This window comes from Vanessa tameamea, chromosome 13 (genome assembly GCF_037043105.1).
Source record: "Vanessa tameamea isolate UH-Manoa-2023 chromosome 13, ilVanTame1 primary haplotype, whole genome shotgun sequence".
NCBI lineage: Eukaryota > Metazoa > Arthropoda > Insecta > Lepidoptera > Nymphalidae > Vanessa > Vanessa tameamea.
The window spans coordinates 4,333,037-4,352,603 of NC_087321.1; the positions used below are offsets into that span (position 1 = coordinate 4,333,037).

The following is a 19,567-nucleotide window of genomic DNA, read 5'->3' on the forward strand; positions in this document are numbered from 1 at the left end:
AAGATCTGGCTAAGAGTTAGTAGTGCAGAGATGGACCTATAGTTGTTGGGGTCTGATGTACTACCTGACTTAAATATTGGTAATACTCTACTATGTTTCATGAGGTCAGGAAACACGCCACTAAGGACACAATTATTAAATATAGTGACAAGGTAGGGTGCGATTACATCAATTATTGAATTGACTACCTTAAAAGAGATCCGTAGTCGTATGCAATTACCAATGCTATTCATAATTCTACGCAGCTATTTTCAACCCAGTTGATTATGAATCAAATACATTTCCCTGCCGCATTCATGAAAATTGCCTTCACCCATTGAACCTCGCGACCTCATGTCGCCTTGTCATATCGATGGCGTCTTCGCGCATGCGCGTTACGCATGCGTTCCGCCATTTCTGTGTACAATGTGGAGTATAATCGCATAGATAGAATCTGTCAAGCCTTAATAATAAGCTTCTGTTGTTTTAGATGAATTAAATTGCATTTAATAAATAGTAACATTTAGCTAGAACAGTGTAGTAAATACAATCCGTTTCTAGAACTATAACTTTTTTTTTTCTTAATAAGTCAGTTATTTTATCGTCAATGAAGTTTTCTATTAGGGTGTGAAATTTGAGTGACTAGAGAAGATTTAAGAGGCCAATATCAACAGGTAGGTATTTGTGTTTACTTTTAGTTAGGAAAAAAGGTTGGAAGGCAATTGGTTAACGTGGGAGTTACTCCAGACGATACGCGTGGGTGGAGTATTTTAACATCGTAGACAGTGCATCAATAAATAAAGAAGCTGGAGGGAGATTATTACATTACTAGGTCACGGCCACAAGAAGGCATGTCTAAATTTGATACCATTTTTTTTTTTAAAAGACAAATTATCTTTCAAATTTTATATGATGGATATTACTTAAAATTTATTTTTACGACTTCAAATAACACCGCTACTGGTACAGTACATATAAAAATAAAATAAACGAGTACAGAAAATAACTTTTTTTTATTTTAAATAATTTTGTATTATAAAAGCATAAATAACAAAAGTATGTAAATTATATTTAAAACAATCTATTGATATGCAAATATTTCATCACAAAAGCAAACGTAAACTTTTATATTCAATAAGGGTTGTTCACACAAAATCGATATTGGCAATTAAGTCTTGCTTTTGGGTCGGTGCTTCTGTCCTACATACGACGGTGGAAATTAACTGGATGTGGCGTTCAATGTTCTCGATACTATCAGAAAATTGAATCCTTGTTCATGTAACTATGAATATTAACAGAAGGTTGGACAGAGTATTGTTTTTCGATATAAATTATCGGACCAAATTTAAAAATGAAATTATTTTATCTTGTCTGTATAAATCATGAATCATATCTAATTGTTTCTTTATGATTTGTTTTTAAATAAGTTTTTATTTAATATAAATAAATATATTTGAAAAATATTAATATATATTAAATATACTGGGCATTGATTTGATAGATACACGCATCAAACAATGTCTAATAGTAGTGAAATTGACTAAATAATTTCAATGCGAAAATACGTATCAAGAAGTGGTACAAGTGATTCATGAACTCTCAAAATAATATCTGTACAGATAATTCATTCTTCTTCAGAACATTTATTTATTTGAAATTTCAAAACAATTAGTGCTTTATTAATGAACACTTTCGAATCTTCATATTAGAAGACTTCGTTAAATATAAAACTTGGAGTTTAGACAGAAGGTCACGAAGCAAGTGGCTCCCCTTTTTAAATCAATAATTTTAATTATATTATCAAATAATTCAAAACATCTATTTAAAAAATAATGTTAAAGTAATGAAAGTTGCAGAAACTCGACCGTAATTCATTAAAAATTACCAGTTTATATAATATATTAAATTCATATATTATATAAACTTATATATATTTTTTTCTGCGCTTTAATTTTTGGGTTATTGGAAAAACGAAAGATAAAAAAAATATATTTTAGCTTGGCCAAACCCGGTCGAAAACTAAAAAAAATTATGGAAATGTAAAAAAACGGGTTTTATTTTTGACTAAGGACTATTATTTGACAGTGTGGTCGTTGCCAATATGGTATTTATTTCTTTCATGTAATGTATATGTAACACATAATATATATTATGTTTAAATTTTGGCTCTCTCACACTAATCCGTGAGCACAAAATGCCTTAATATTGTATATAACTTTGTATATAATATACGAAGCTATATACAATTTTAATATGTAATTTTCCCTTCATATAGTAATACAATATAAAAGAACAATATTTTTTTTATAGTACAATAATTATAATTTTATCAACTGCAACTATATAACAATTGAATGATTACATTTATTTAGGTTTGCAAATGGAATGATTTTGCATTTTAAATAAAAATATATTTCAAATTTGTTATAATTTAATTAGAATTGGTTTCAAAGCTATGTTGGAAATTGCATTGATAAGGTTTATTTTTAAGTTCGAAGTTTTATGCGAAGTTAGTTGTTGCGCAGAGTTCAAATATATATTTTTTTGTGTAGCGATCTTTAATTAAGTTTGTTAGAGAAAAGTTATAATTAAAGCATTTGATTTTATTTATTTCAAGGTTTAAAATGCAAGATAATTCATAGATACTATATAACATTTTACTAATTTCAATGAAGCCTTTTATTTTATAATAACGATATGACGTGTTAAGATGGTATAGGTTAAGTTCAATCAACTTAGTTTCATTAAACTCCAAGACATGATTACTCATATAACAAAATATAAGTAAGTGATTAGCAGTAAGTGAAGTAACAATAAATTCGAAATTCGGCTTTGAATACGATTGTAGGCAATTTGACAATAAAGATAATTATAACATTTTAAGGACATAAGAATGAAAATAGCGTGCCATTATATGTCGGCTTTCAACATTTTACGAGTTAGGTACGAAGTGAGTTCTTACAAGATACCACTAAACATATATTATATTTTAATAATGGTTGAGCTGTAGACGTTTCTAGGCTCTGACGATTCTAGGCTCTAATACAGACAAGCACGACTATGTTGAGATGTCCTTAATTTATGTTTTTAAATTCTGTCAGAAATTGATCTTGAATTTTACACTAGAATTTTTGGCCAATTATAAACGGTTATTTTATTGTCAAATCAAAATATTGACGTTAGAAGTAAGAAAAATATACACAGAATGAAAGTAGCACATCTTGTCATTGAGTATTCCAGACTAGTCATCAAACTTACGAGACAGAATTCCCACGATAAAGAGGAAATTAAAGTGGAAATCCTTTATTGTTCTTCAAGATACGTGACCCGCGCATATGTTTAAAACGAATTGCGTATAGAAGAGATTGATAAAAGAAAAGTAGATAATATAGCAAATGTCTAAAACAATAATAATTCGATTTTTTTTTGTGTAATTTTATTTTGCTAAATAAAACACACACACTAAGCTTAAAAATAACATACATAATTAAGAAAAACCTCATACTTTTTAAAATAATGACTTCCCTTATCTTGGGAATGTTGTCAGTTCATTACGTTTTTAATTTATATATATGTATATCATTTTAGGTTTTAAGGGTTGTGTGTCAAAAAATATTTTTATGACTACAGCATAGCATTCACTTAGTATAAAATTAATATGTACATTATATTATTTATATTACATAACAATTTTGTCTTAGTTCTAAAACGTTCGAAATAAATCTCATTAAAAAAAAAAAGCATTCTAACATTAAATTAAATAAAACTTCAATAAAATAGCGTAAAAAATTAATTTAACCATACATAGTTTGGTAAATAAATCTCAAAGCAAATTATATATTACTACATACATACAAATGAAAATAAATCGCTTGGGCCACAAAAAAGACGCTTGGGCCAAACATTATTTCATTTTCACTACGGCGACAGGAATTTCCTTCATTTCCCACAGTCAGTCGCTGTCTGAACTCCGTATTGAGAGGTTGTGGCTAAGAATCTGCTATCAAATATAATAAAATATTTTTTTTTTGTTCTTTAAAATGGATTTGACTATTACAAGACACTTCAGCTTGGACGAAGTAAGTTAATGTATAGATATTTTCTATTTTGTCAGTGGAAATATTTTATTAGCTTGTAACTAAAATTTTGAATTGAATCTGATTGAAAAGTTATTTAAAAAAAAAACATTTTTTTTCTTATTTTGACTTTAATTTAGACTTTTGTGAGATGTTTTGCTGTGTTACTTTCGAGTTTTACATAATACATCATATAGATAAATAGACAAAAAAAATCTTGCGTAATTTCTTTTGCCGAATTTTCTGATTTTCTTACTACTGGTAAATTTTTAACAATCAATAAGCTAGTCTAACTTCTATATTATGTATAATTACATTTAATCTTATTCTATTTTTTTCTAATTATTTATACGTCTCTTTTTATGAAAAATCCAATTTATTACGTACAACGTAAAACCATAATAAATACTTCCTTAAAATTTTGTTAAATTATCTTGAATATGATGGATTTTTGTTTTCTTTTAACACTTAATTAAAATTATATTTAATACATCAACTTGAAACTTATTTTTTTATATTTCTTTGTAAGTCATTGTTGATGTGTATATCTATCTACAATTACAATTAATATATCGTAATGTTTAGAAAATAAAAATATTTTTTCAATAATAGATTCAACATAAATGTATATAAGACAGTTCTGACAAATGATGAATTTCTAACTCAAAGGGTTTGGTCAAAGCGAGATCCAATTACAGTAGCCAATTATTCGTTCGGCAATTTATCGAACAGTCGCTGAGATATTTTCTTGTATAGCTGGAAATAAATGTGACTTATATTATACGAATTTATTTTCCTTTGACATAAAAACCAAACGCAGTTAATTGCACTGCGGTTTCGTCACATTTCTCTTTAAAGCGTTGATTGTATTTTAAATGTTCGTTAAATTATATTTTTAATTATTTTTAAAATAGCTGAGGGGAGCGCCATTAACTTCGAACCAGAAATACAAAGTTAAATATGTTTTTTTCCTTTAATATACCTCGAAATTATGTTTTTATAATTTGGTTTTAGTCGTCAATGCGAAGCGGAGCGCTAGTTGCAATGGAGGCGGAGCCCGACCTCAGTACCTTCGAGAACAAGTCAGGACTTGCTGAGGATATGAAGTTCCTTGCATCTATGCCTGAACTCTGCGATGTCACGTTTCTTGTAGGTGACACGAGGGAGCCGGTATGCGCTGTCAAAGCTGTTCTGGCAGCTAGAAGTAGGTGAGAATAATAATAAAATAACCAAAATATGGGTCATTGTTTCTAAATTTAGCGTAAAAGTTAGTAACTTTACTAATCCAGCAACTCAGATATATTATAGGGGTTTATTTTTTACCATTGCCCATGTTTAAAATGGCTTATTTTAATTGCAGTATAATGAGAGATACTTTAGTTGATCATGAACATGAATCTTGACAAAAAAATATTAAACTAGCGTCAAGTACCAGAAAGTTTGCATGTTTTTAATATTTGTATTAATGATTCATCTCGTGCTCGGTGTTGAAGGAAAAAACCGTGAAGAAACATGCATCGGTTAATGAAATTCTGCCACATTTGTTACTGAATGTGAGCACTGATGGCAAATACCTTAAACTTCAAGATGTTCAAGGCTTTTGATCAGCAGTGTAGTATCACTTCACTTAAAGTGTATGAGTGATAAAAATTAGCAATTACGATCAGATGGCACTTTTCCCCTTTTACATATCAAAAACCGAGAAGAAATAAATTTAGATGATTTTGTACATCTCATCATACTGTAGGTAATATTTGTTTAGCTCATATCAGTTTTTAATACGACTTTTTAAAAAAGTCTACCTCACTTTTTTCACTTAAAGTCATAGATTCGTCGAAAAGTATTTTTATATGACCTTTTATATCAGCGTAAAATAAAATTGGACGTTTTTTTCTTTCATCTGCTATTTGCCTCCACTTTATGAAACATGGCGAGAAAAGGCTTATAGATATAACTAGGAGTAGAACCTTTTAACACGTGTACTTAGTCGCTTTTTGCTCGAGTGCCTGAAGATGGCATCGAAGGTTAAGTGGGACTTACTCGTAAAACTATGCTACAGTCGATGAAAAAGGAATGCTTTTGCAAAAAGTTAACACCTCTAGAGATATACACTAGGTATATGGGTCGTCAATGTTAATAAACATGATATTGTATGTTATTTTTTTATTATAAAGATGATAGCATAAATATTTTCGGCAATTATCATTCAGTTGCTCTACATATGTTAATTAGGCTCTTACCTTGTACTAGTACCACGATTGAGCGTGTTAAGCAAAGGCTATTTTAGCAAGAACTCTTTTTTGATAGATTAATCATATTTACTATATATATAAACCTATGAGCTACCTACATAGCTGTGTAGCTCAAAGTAGCATTCGTAAGGCCCGATTAATATTATTGTAAAGTACCTATATCAATACTTCGGTGCATTTACGGGCATATAGGCTACCTGAAGGTAAATTGTCACGGCTGACCATAGATATCAGCGCCGTAAGCAATATTAGACATTCCTTATATTGCTAATATGCCATCAACCTTGGGAGCTAAGACATTATGTCTCTTGTGCCTGTACACTGGCTCAATCACCCTTCAGACCAGAATACAACAATACAAATTATTGCAGTCTGGCGGTTGAATATATGATGATCAGGTGGTACGTACCTAGACGGTATAGTACCGCCCTACCAAGTAACTTAAAAGGAAACTAAACGTTGTACGTTCGAACACGGACTGCCTGATGTTTTGTCATTAGTATTCAATAACAATCCATGAAATTAAGAATATGCAAATGATTACCATCGACGAAATTGATACAAGCTCCGCGCTTGCTTTAATATTTAATGTCAATTAAAATGTATGCTTTCCCGTAATTGGATTTCAGATCTTGAGTAAAATTTTATTTGACACTTCAGTTGAATAGTTCTTAAGCTTGCTACATATAAATACACAATAATTATAACGACCTATGAGTATACTCGATAATGAAGTTCAACCACCAGACAGACGACTTTAATTCGTCCTAGATAGGCTTTTCACATTTCATTTGCAGTCAATTTGATATAATTATGTTCTTATTGATAGAGTTTATATTTATATGTAGATAATTAACAATTATAGTATATTTGAAGTATTGCATTTGTTTTTTAAATCAACAAATCTCCACTGTTGAGTTGGTGGTTTCTTGTGCGTGCCTTTGGTGTATTTTATTGGATTTATTTGACTAGCAATCTGCCTCGACTTCTCACAGTGCAATTTCTATAACGACGTAGATGCTGGAAGGTGTTTTACTCATAGAGGTGTTATTGGTATTAGATGTATAAAATTGTGAATAAATCGAAACATAAAAATTACAGAGTATTTCAAAAAATGCTTTATCAAGCACCAAGTCCTCAAAGAAAGAAGGAACCGGCTCCCAGGGAAAACAAACTACGGCTGTTCTTGAAACGATCATCAGAGCCTCTCTTGAACCTTCAAAATGCTGCCCAACAGGTACTCTATTATATATTCATGGAAATATTCATTCAATCAAATCATTAGACTAGAAATGTTATATCAACTAAACGTAATAGAACCTTACGACCAACCCAAAATTATGTTATTTGTATATCATTAATTCAGAAAATCTAGTGACTTTAATTTATATATTAACCAATAAATTAAATCACAATAATTTGTATAAGTTGTTGATTAATTTATAATATTAATTGAGGCAGGTTATTAAATTTCAATGATCAACGTTACATTATTATCGACTGGAATTCTAGGTAAAGGACTGTCTTATATTACTTTTTGTAAACAAAATATCATCGTTAGCGCTAATTGGAGGAACGGAAATTTTTAAAATTCGAATCACATTCTCTCTTTTTTTTAAATGCCTATTCAAAAAAAGTTTTTAATAGGGATTTTCTTTAAGGAAATTAAATTTATAACGAATTATATTTTTATCATGTTTACTTCAGAGATCGACTTTCGCGCAGCAATTGGCTCCAATACAAGAGGTAAATCAAAATTGACGGTGTGGTAGGACATTTTATTAAAATGGGTTGTAATATTTCATGTTAATTCACTTTTTACTAAACAAAATTGAAAGTAGATTATAAGTTACTTCAATATTGTACAGATTGGATTTCTTTGAATTTAATATTAATACTTTTGATAATTTTATATTGCATGTTGTATATTTTTTTATAATTTTCAACCTCAAATATGACGGGACATTTTATTATTTGAATAGTGTTGTTAATTTTAAGGGTTTGTTTTGGATTTCTTATTTAAGTGTCAGATCATATTTCATCTCTTATACTTACGCACATGTTTAGCACCAATAGCATGTTCTAACTGTGTTTAATTATTATTTAGGCACAGGACTTTTTTAAATTTGTTAATGCTTCTTACAATAACTGAACTCTTAATGGAACATCGTACAAAAATTTGCGATTGCGTTTTTCCTTATTTTGCAGTTCATTCTTATAGAACTATTTAATTGAGAACTTTTATACCGCATAATATACTATGTTATATACACATACGTTAATTTTTCAATCAAATATTATCCTTATTTGGAACAATATATGTATATTTATTTTTTTGATCACAAGGCTGTAAAATGGTCACTGCATTTATGTTACGTGATTTTAATATGCTGTGACATATTGTCATATATCACCCAGTTATCAAAGGTTATTTTCTCGTGCAGCCTTCATCACAACAGCATCAGACGTTAATCATTGAAGAATTCGAACCGGATGTATTTCGTCAGCTGATTGAATACATCCACACGGGTTGCGTCACTTTACAGCCAAGAACGCTTCTGGGTAAGTTGAATTTGTTACATTATTCGTTTAATACATATATTATTTATAAAACAATTGGTAGATAGAATGCAAGGAACATTTAAGTGTAGCAACGAAAGTAATACAAAATCAAAAGCGAATTTCCTGGTTGAACAAATTTACGCTTCTTTTTATTAAGAAATCAATGAATTTTAATAATAATCAAAGTGACATAAATTTTTGACGTATTGACAAAAAAGCGGCTTTCATCTACTTTTTTATAATCTGAAATTTATTCGTTTTAATATTTACTAAGAACTGGATCTGTTTAAATAAACTTCAAGTCAAAATAATTTCCCTTATATAAAACAAATCAATAGCTTTAAGTTGTTATAAATATACTTTCCTCCGTAACCTGACGTAGATTTTTTTTTAATTTCTCATTTTGGTAATGCCTATAATCCTTTATTTAAAAAATAAAGCGCTTGTAGCTGGCTTGAAAGAAATTAGAATAAAAACCTTTTTTTGCGGTTGAATTCTTTTTGTTTAAATTTACCATCACTAACTTAAATTCGATCATATTTTTTATTTTCATAGTGCCAATCATAAAGACACGTATGTAATACATAGTTGAATTTAACTTCAAAACATAAATCAAATCTATGTAATCAATTGTAATACAAAACAAAATTGAGGCTTAAAGCACTTCAAAGCAAAATAAATTTGGGAGTGAAATAAAGAGATGGATCTCAAGGTTCAATTTCCGATTTAACGACAAAGGGTGCGATTTTATTGATGGTATTCTAGTTTTATAGCGGGAAGAAAATGAAATTTCTTTCCGAACCTTTCAATTAAGTCGTCGCAATAATGGAACTGTGAGTACTTCAACTTCAGAAATAGGAAAACGATTTAATCAAAGTTTATTATTGGAAAAATTGTCGTTTAATTTCATAATTTGACTTTCATAAACGGGAAATGTTACTAGAAACTTAATCGATTCGATAGAAATATTGGCAAGAATGTTACTGGGTTGTATATGTATAGTATTAAACAACATATACGTCTTCTACATTTAATGGTATCATTAGTAAGTTTTGTTCGTCCAGTGGAATAAGTCGTTGAATTTTGCGGAAGATAGAGGAGTTAAATTCGAGCATGCATCGTATCTAATATATACAAATATACAATAAATATCTAAATATTGATGTGCTTAATTAGGACATGAAAATTATTTTTCGTACTTATGATTAATATAATTTTGATATATCATTATATATAATAAATAAAAAACTTTTTTAAATTATAATATGAAACAATGAGGTCTTGAGGCTGTATATACTCGTAAAGCCATAGATCCTCAGGGTCTGGCTTCAGACTGGTTTCAAATCCATTGTTGGGGTTTTCCGTTGAAAAATTCTCAGTAACAGCCTAGAATCTGAGAATTGTAAGTGTTTACACTCCCGTGCCTCGGAAAGCACATAATGTTGGTCCATCACATTCCAACTCTTTCCGTTCGTATTACATTTGCCGTCTCACCGGATTGTGAGGGTGATGAAATAGAGAGTGCACCTGTGAAATATAATATGTCTTGCTTAGTTTCCTGTCCTCCCTTGAGATTGTCCGCCGTGACCGATTGGGATGACGTCATCACCATAATCTTACTTTTTTGATGTGTTTTGCTATTTTAGTACATATTTAATATGTTTTTTTTAAATCATATGGCAAAGAGCAATATATGGTTTATTTTTTTTTCAAAAATGTAAAGTACATTTAACCCTTTAGTTACAGTCCAAAGAATTATTATAGAAATAAATGTTATACCAATCCATACTATCCATACTAATATTATAAATGCGAAAGTAACTCTGTCTGTCTGTCTGTCTCGCTTTCACGCCAAAACTACTGGACCGATTTAAATGAAATTTGGTACACAAATAGTCTGGAGCCTAAGAAAGGACATAGGCTACTTTTTTATTGGAAAAAAGTGCTGTAAGGGTTGAAAAGGGGGATGAAAGGTTGTAAGTTGTTGAAAATATTGTCATTTTTAGAACTAGAAGCATAAAACTTATATTTTAGGCTATATATAACATGTCATGACACCCACTAAGAAAGGAATTTTGAAAATTCTACCCCTAAAGGGGTGAAATAGGGGTTGAACGTTTGTATGGAAGTCCGTCATTTTTGGGATACTGATTAAAAATGATTAAATACGTATTTAAGCGTTTCTGGATATTTTACGCCTAAGTAATTTGTAAATATATTCATATTCTACGCGAGCAAAACCGCGGGTAACAGCTAGTTTAATACTAAAACTGATGAATATAATAATTTTATCTATAAGAAAGTTAGTATAGTATTGGATTAGAGACTGTATTAGGTATACCTAAGTAAGTTAAGTCGGCACTTAACTAGATTAAAGGTTCGCTACGAACTAACGCAATCGATTATCGGGTAATGTTGCTTCGCATCACACTTTGATGTTAGGACGATGGAGTAAATCTTCTTATATATCGTAGATATGTAATGATATAAAATGAGACTTTTTTTTATTTTATTTTGCAAAACACCGTCTGCGGAAAGAATTACGTTAAATTAACATAGTTAATTATTATTTTGGATAAATTAGTGCTGAATAGTGAAATAAAAAGTACATGTTTAGTATTGATGGTATAAAATAGGATTTTGATGTGTTCCAAAAATGTTCATTCCAATTTTTTTTTTTTTACTGTATAATAATATTTTAAATCATAGATAATTTTTTCATAAATGTAAACCGATATATATGCAAAAAAATAATGCAAAGATATTGATCCGTAAATTAAAAACCGTTAAATTAAAATACGAAACTTATTATAGAGTAAGAAATAGTGTTAGATATGTTGAAATATGTTTTAGTTGCGTTAAATCAGACCATATTATTCGCACAATATAAATTAATAATTGTATGTCACCTTCAAGCTTTATATACAAAGGCTTGTCTGACAGAACTTAAGTTAGATGTGCGAAAACATAAATAGAACAAGTACGAATTCCCTCTGTATAGTCAGAGTAAGAAAACCTTCGTCAGTTTTCAAATTTATTCCTTTATCAAGTCGTAAACTCTTAGTACCTTTTGAATCTAAAGCACTAAGCAGACAACTGCATATAAAATTAAACTAACATAGTATGATAACTTGTTTCAAAATAGTGTAACATCTTTGGACGTCATATCAACATAAAAACTTTTTTATGGCCTAATTAGTCATTACAAGATTTAAATTAGATATGATATCCTCTACTGAATTGTCAAAGTCTGTCAGTGTCATATATTTTCTTGCAATATGTTGCAATCTTAGAATAAAAACGCTTGTAATATTATTCGGCCGTTATTTTAAGTGACGGTTAATGTAATGATATGACGTGTGATGAGTGGTTCCATCGGCACACAAACTTTCGCGTTTCTAATATTAGTAGGAAGTAGGATTACTACTATGCACTCTCTTTTATAAGAAAAAAGACAATGTCCTAATCTCCGATGTTACACGAGCATTCACGAAGGACTATGAGGTTTCGTGAAAAATTGGTAATTATCATACCGATTGACGGCTTCTTCTTATTATTATTATAGCTTTTAAACGCTATTATACTCTTTGCTAGATGCGACTTATAATGACATTGCGACGCAATATGTCGTACTCAATCGGTAAAGCAGGTTATCGCTCATACTGAGCACACGAAAATAGATCTTAAGGTGACGTATCTTTTCTTACCCCGACTGTACAAATATTTGTCTTGCGCGAGCGTAGAATTCACAACGTTTGACGGAGACTTAAATACAAACTACATCTAACTATACAGTGTCTACAATCTACATCATTCAAATATACTTAAATTCCGTGTAAAAAATAACTGACTATTAAAATGAATTTTATCATTTAGCATTTTAAATAAACGAGAAATAATTTATCTTAAACGAATATCGGACACGGCAAATACTATCAAAGAATCTTTACAAAATAATTAAAATCTTTCATTGAACTTTTTAGCTCCGGGCTGCTTTTGGCAAGGAATTGGCAGTGAAATATTTATGACAAAATTAATTTACATAAAAAAAAAAGACAAAACAGCTTATCGCTTTTTTCTCCCCTATTTGCTAACCCTCTTTTTTTGATAGCTTTAATTAACCACCTTTGCTATCGATAAAATAAACTGAGAAATATTAGTAGAAAAAAAGTATTGAAAACATGCAAATTCTTAAACATGCAAGTTTTTCTCTAATTTTTAATAATGACAATGACAAAAATGGCTAACAAGACTGATGAAACAAATGAAGTTTGCCATTGCTTGCCATTATTAGCCCATTTTGTAATTCACTCAGGACATACTTTTCATTAAACGTATTTAATTATTGTAGTAGCTAATTTATATTATTCCGTCTGTATTATCAATACGAACGAGGCAGTTTAAATAAGTATGTATCAGCCTTTAAATGTTAAAGAAATGTGGCTTAATCCTCTTTGCTGTCACCTGTGAGATTAGATTTGAAATATCTTTCGACGCTTGCAAGTTTTCTCAAGATTGTAATTCATAGCCGTGCACGAAATAAATACGGTTGAAATATCAGTTCAAATACTAAAAGGTTGTTAGGATTTGAGATTTCTATAAATCTAGGAAGATAGCCGAGATGGTCCAGTGGTTAGAACGCGTGCATCTTAACCGATGATTTCGGGTTCAAACCCAGGCAGGCACCACTGAATTTTCATGTGCTTAATTTGTGTTTATAATTCATCTCGTGCTCGGCGGTGAAGGAAAACATCGTGAGGAAACCTGCATGTGTCTAATTTCAACGAAATTCAGCCACATGTGTATTCCGCCAACCCGCATTGGAGCAGCGTGGTGGAATATGCTCCAAACCTTCTCCTCAAAGGGAGAGGAGGCCTTTAGCCCAGCAGTGGGAAATTTACAAACTGCTAATAAAAAAAAAAAAAAAAGGAAGGGTTCAGTCCTATTTTACAATAATTTCTACTTGGAATGATTTTTCTAGAATCTATCCAATTTCTTCATACTACCAATACTCAATAAATATAATTATGATGACTACGCTGGATTCATTATATGGCACAAGTGTGTGCGCAAATACAGGTGCACTCTATTTCCTCACTCTCATAATTCCACGAGACAGCAAATCCGATGCGACTGGAAAGATAAGATTCAGAGACAATTGACAGCACAGCTTCTAGACTTTTCTGACCCAATAACTTTTTATCAGCTTGGCGTAGGGTTTGATCCTCGAGATCTGTGAGCTTAATTTAGCCATTAGATCAACGAGGCAATTATATATTATAGCAATAATTAAAATATGGCCCTCATAATGAAATGTCCATTCATTATAATTAATACCCTTGATCATAACCATGGACTATTTATTTCATTAAGAAGAGATAATGCTTTATTGCAATTTTGTGGATTTATGATAGCGATATCGGATTACGATAAGATATTTTATTAACTGAATACGGAATATCTAATTATTATTTTTATTTGATGCTTCTTCACTAGCTGAATGATCTAACTTCACGTGTCTACAATTGGAACGTTTGGTTACGGTTTAATAATTTAATATATCATAGAAACTGTTGAATGTGAATGTACCTTATATTTATATCTCCACCGATATTTTGTCCGTGCCTTTGGTTTATTTCATTTTTGGTTCGTATTTTTTTTTATTTAGGTCGCCTGGATGTTTTTATCACCAGGCAGCTTCACAATTTAATTATTAAGATTATAACCTTTTTTTTTTCTTTTGATCAAGATATGGTATTCGTGTGCAATAAATATCAACATATTATGTCCTTGTCTCAGTGATTTTGGATTCCTTAACGATGTGGATGGTCTTCGGCCAGTTAGTTTATGTTCGAATCCTCAAACTTAGCCATTCTCTTAATATTATTATCATGATTAGTGTGCCCTATATGTCATAGTATAATTATAAACACAATACACAATAAATTAAAATTATTATTTCCCATCGAACACTAAAATTTATATATAAAATATAGATTTTTACATTACATTTTAGGAATATAGAGATTATTCATAAAGTTTAAATTTGTCTGAAGTGTTTATGGTATAACTGTTTATAATCTGTGGTCGAGTGTTTTAAGTAGTACATCTGGATATCCTGGAATCTCATGTCGGGATAATAAACGTTCTTGGTTTTTTCTATCACGTAATTTTTCCCAGAAGTAGTTTGGACTTTAAACAGTTGGTACATTTACTCCGGTGCCTCGGAAAGCAAGTAAAGCCGTTCGACAATCTTTCTGGTCGTGACAGAGTTATGTAATAAAGAGGGCACTTTCGGTTGTGCACACTTTTTCTATATAATATCTCATTTTGGCTATTATTAGATTAAAACAACGTACTAATTTTAGTAAATGTAAAAAAAATATCTCTGAGAAGATTAATTTACACAAATAGTTCGCGATAAATTTCAATATCTTACGAGCGTATCGAAACTTTAGTGAAACAATTCTCATACTTTAGTCTCTGTTGTATAAAGTCGAAAATTTCATCTCTTCATAACAGTGATTTCCTTGGAAGAATTTATAAATATAAATTTAATAAAGTTCCCTTCTTTATTTTATAATTTGAGTAATTCTTTATACAAATTGTAACAAAAGTTTTTAAGTCATATTTATTAAATACCAGTTTGAATAAGCTTAAAATAATATGCTTTTCGTGCTAAGTCTACACTTTTAAGTCTTGTATTTTAGAATGATGTCTCAATTATGGAAATTTTCTTACTACGAATTATTATACAAATTGCGTTTAGTCTGTGGAAATAAATTGTTCACTGAATAAGCGTTTGGGATGCAAATTATATGTGATATGATTCGTTTAATTTATTTCATATAATATGAAATGATTGTAATTAAAATCTGAGAGGCCAAGTCGTAAAATTATTAATTTTTTTGAATTTCTTAATACGATGTTTCTTTCATTATTGTTAAGTAACTATTTAGGTATAATTTTCGGCCAGTACAATATGTACACACACAAAGTTATTAGTTGTTTGTCTGAATTGTAGCCGATTGTATGCGATGGATAGAGAGTATAAATGCGCTTGCGCAAATACTTACGCAGGATTTTCGCACCATATTGAAATAATGTTGATTTTTTTTTAATAATTCTGTTTTAAGTTTTGTTTTTATCATTTTTTTTTAAAGGATTTCTATCATATAATAGTAAAATCGTATTTAAGATTAATAAATTACATTTTATCTTACTTTGTATAAAGTTTTAGTACACATCTGAACAACTAAACATCGTTTAGTTGAACAAAGACTCTCATGTCACAATATAATGCATTTATAATGTAACGTTTCATGTGTAGAATGAAAGGCTTTCCTTTATGCATTCTCGTGCTTTTAATTACTTTACAGTATAACTTGATTAGTCACAGGCTACAGACAGCCGGTCCTAAGTGCCCTGTACGTATTTTCCAACTTTGTATTTCACGGCTGATATTTTTATTTAATTTTCATTTTAATTCTGTAAAGCCTTGTCATTGTCGATTCGTTTAAATCGGATTTTAATCAAGTTGCTTACAAAACGAGTTTGAAACGAGATGTTCATTTACCGTAATTTTATTTATATGTTAATAAATATAATACTTTTTAAAATATGTATACATTTATTAATAAATAGAATCTTGCGATACAATACGAATTATATTTATGTTAAAATTCGTGGAAAGATCCTCTTTGATTTCCCTATGGGATATATAAAATTTGATTGTGTATATTTCGCTTGGGGAAAAGAGTATTTTCCGATTGTTTTGTCATTATTTGCGATAGAATATTCCTTCCTTCCTTAATATTCAATTTTATTATGTAACGCGGTGACTTAGCCTGTTTAAATTAATTTTGATTGTATTGGAATGATTGTACTTTTTTAAGTTTTCATAAATTAATAACTTGAATTTAAAATTTAAATATGTTGCTTTAAATGTATTATATTCAAAAATATATGTATACCAAGAGGTTACGTCTGCATTGGCGGTGTAAGGTTTAGTTAATATTTTTTGCAGTTCTAATGTGACGGTGGTTACCACTTATTTATTGAAAGATATATCAATTTAAGACTAATTCGTTAATGAGACAGGTAACTATTTATTATAGTGAATACTTATATATATATACTTTACATTTTATTTAGATAAAACAATTTTAAAGGATATTTAAAATTTTATCTTCAAGTGCTACGACCGAATTTTTACAAGAAGACGTAATCACATATTTATATATTCGTATATACACGTTTTCTTAATAATTCTCAATAATTTTAGTCTTTTTTATTTATATTATTATTATTTTAGATCATATTTATTTCAGGTAAAATTTTGAAGACGCATTCTTTACCTATTTCATGTCAATTTACTTCCAAACTTAGCAATCGTCTCTCCTACCACATCGGAATCCATTGAATAACCAGCTCTCTTTCTACTTATTCGTCACAGGAACCCTATTTTAAGTTCTTACACAAAACTTTATTCCTTATTTTTACGTTTTAGGTGTAATGAACGCTGCTGATTACTATGGACTGGACGAACTAAGACGAGCTTGCGCTGGATTCGTTCAATGCTGCATAACCGTGGATACAGTTTGCGCCTTGCTAGCCTCAGCAGAAAGATACATTCAATACAAATGTACCAAATCCTTGGTTCAGAAGGTACGGTGTAAATGACATTTATAATTTTCCTCCTAACATTAATTTAGATTTAAAATGTTGTTTTCTATTAATGAAGTGTTTGTGTCTTTTAATATAAATTGTATTATTTATATATCACTTAATTTATATGAATGACATTATAAAGATGTGGAAATATTTATTACACTACTAGCTGAAGCTGTTAACCCAATTTTACCCCCTAATGACTCAAACAGTCTTCATACCAAAGTTCATCTAAATTAACACTTAAAACATGAAGAGGTAACAGACAGCGTTACTTTCGCCTTTCATAATATTAGTATAGAGACATTATAAACTATCTAAGCTTCATAATTTTGACAAATGTATTACAAAAATCGGATTAATTAATTTTAAGGTATTGATATTTTTAACCTTGAAAATGAAAAATAATATTCATGATTATTTTTAGGTTCTGGAGTTCGTAGACGAACACGGTAACGATGTTCTAAATTTGGGCTCATTCACTCTGCTGCCGCAGCATGTTGTCAGGTTAATATTAGCAAGAGATGAGCTCCGAGCAGACGAATTTACCAAATTTCAGGTATGAATTAAAACAAATAATATATTATTTTATAATACTTTTTTTTATATATGATAAGTAACATCCTATAAAAGTTCTAATCTTAGTTCCTCCCCACTTGAGTAGAGATTTCGAACTTACTTCACCACACTACTTCGAAATTATACAAATGTGGTTGAATTGCATCAGACAATTACTATGATTTTATTCACCGCCGAATACGAGACGAGTTAAAAAATATGCTAGCTTTGCTATAGGTTTAAGCTGCAGCCTCTAAAACTATACTTCAATCTTCTATATTATGTAGTATGACATTGAATGACCTGCAAAGTAAAAACTACACTATTTCTGAAGTACATATTTTATAATTATTATTGTAGGCGGCTTTGATGTGGAGCAAAAAATACTGTGATACAAATCAGAACATGAATTTAAAGGATGTGATTGGAAATTTCCTCGAATATATCCAGTTTCATAAGATTCCAGCGAATGTCTTGATGAGGGAAGTTCATCCACTCGGTTTGGTGCCGTATTCCATCATCATGAATGCTTTGGCTTATCAGGTTCGTAACGTTATAGTTCTTTGATTTTCTAATAAAGTAGGATAGCTAGATATTCTTCTAGGGCAAAGCAACCAAAAATAATCTGGAAATTAATTCGAAGCTATCCATGCTAATTTCCGGTATCAATTCAATCATCGGGTATCAAGTATTTTACATCCTTCGCAGAATACATCAAACTTTATTCCTCTGATTTATTTCCACAAGAGTAGACTATTGGGGTTGTATTTAAAAAATCCTAAAATGATAACAAAATATTATTATTTTTATCACTAGTCAAATAAAATAAGGTTAAGTGGAGTGCTGAAAACACTAATGTTGCAGGCAGACCCGGCCAGCGTAGATCCAGGCAAGCTATCACCGGCGCGAATCCGGCGCGCCGGCCGCTCCATGTCAGTGCAGTCCTCGCTGGACCCCTACGGCTCCAACACCACCCTGTCCTCAACCGGATCGAGCGATGGACCGTCATCTGACTCTCGGCACAACTAACGCGAGGGGAACATCCCCCGTCCCGCGCCTGATCCCGTCCCCGGACCCTCCACTGCACCTACCGCACCTATACCAGATAGGCCTCCTGAGAAACTTGGACTCTTTTCCTCAATAAAGCGTGCTGCAAGTAAAAAATTCGGTGACCGTCGTTCTCCAACTCCTAAAACGCGAGAACCACGATCAAAGTCGGATTCTATAAAACATGCAGCTCTGACGAGACAGATTTCTGAGACGGTGGCATCGTCGGGAGATCCAACTTTTGAACGTTGTACACCAAGGAAGCGCGACAGTGAAACAGAATTTCCAGTCAGAAAGTCGGCTTCAGAAATATCTGAAAGTTTTCCATTCGTTAGAAGAGCGCTTGCTGAAATTGAAAATGGACTTAATTATTTTAGAAGATCTATAACTTCAGATGCAACTGAGCCCAAAATAATAGTGCAA

At 30.6% G+C, this 19,567-nt stretch overlaps 1 protein-coding gene across 4 annotated transcripts; it reads left to right on the top strand.

Moving 5' to 3' along the window:
• Positions 1 to 402: 402 nt before the first annotated feature.
• On the top strand, positions 403 to 19,200 carry LOC113397985 (serine-enriched protein). Of its 4 annotated transcripts, none has more exons than XM_026636530.2 (9): positions 403 to 653; positions 5,070 to 5,263; positions 7,409 to 7,544; positions 8,015 to 8,053; positions 8,752 to 8,869; positions 17,379 to 17,536; positions 17,967 to 18,098; positions 18,458 to 18,640; positions 18,962 to 19,200. In XM_026636530.2, exons 2-9 carry the CDS (start codon positions 5,076 to 5,078, stop codon positions 19,124 to 19,126), a joined length of 1,119 nt encoding a protein of 372 aa, XP_026492315.1. In that variant the 5' UTR covers positions 403 to 653; positions 5,070 to 5,075; the 3' UTR covers positions 19,127 to 19,200. The 4 variants fall into 4 exon arrangements, with proteins under 4 accessions (XP_026492315.1, XP_026492314.1, XP_064072868.1 ...); XM_026636529.2 differs by lacking the exon at positions 403 to 653 and adding an exon at positions 3,941 to 4,058; XM_064216798.1 differs by lacking the exon at positions 403 to 653 and adding an exon at positions 3,941 to 4,058 and having other exon boundaries at positions 18,966 to 19,124.
• Positions 19,201 to 19,567: the final 367 nt, after the last annotated feature.

Excerpts from the sequence above, each read along its gene's own strand:
- LOC113397985 (XM_026636529.2), top strand. The coding sequence starts at position 4,020 with ATGGATTTGACTATTACAAGACACTTCAGCTTGGACGAA. Across the intron at positions 4,059-5,069 it reads GACACTTCAGCTTGGACGAA|TCGTCAATGCGAAGCGGAGC; the intron begins GTAAGTTAATGT and ends ATTTGGTTTTAG. Across the intron at positions 8,054-8,751 it reads AATTGGCTCCAATACAAGAG|CCTTCATCACAACAGCATCA; the intron begins GTAAATCAAAAT and ends TTTCTCGTGCAG.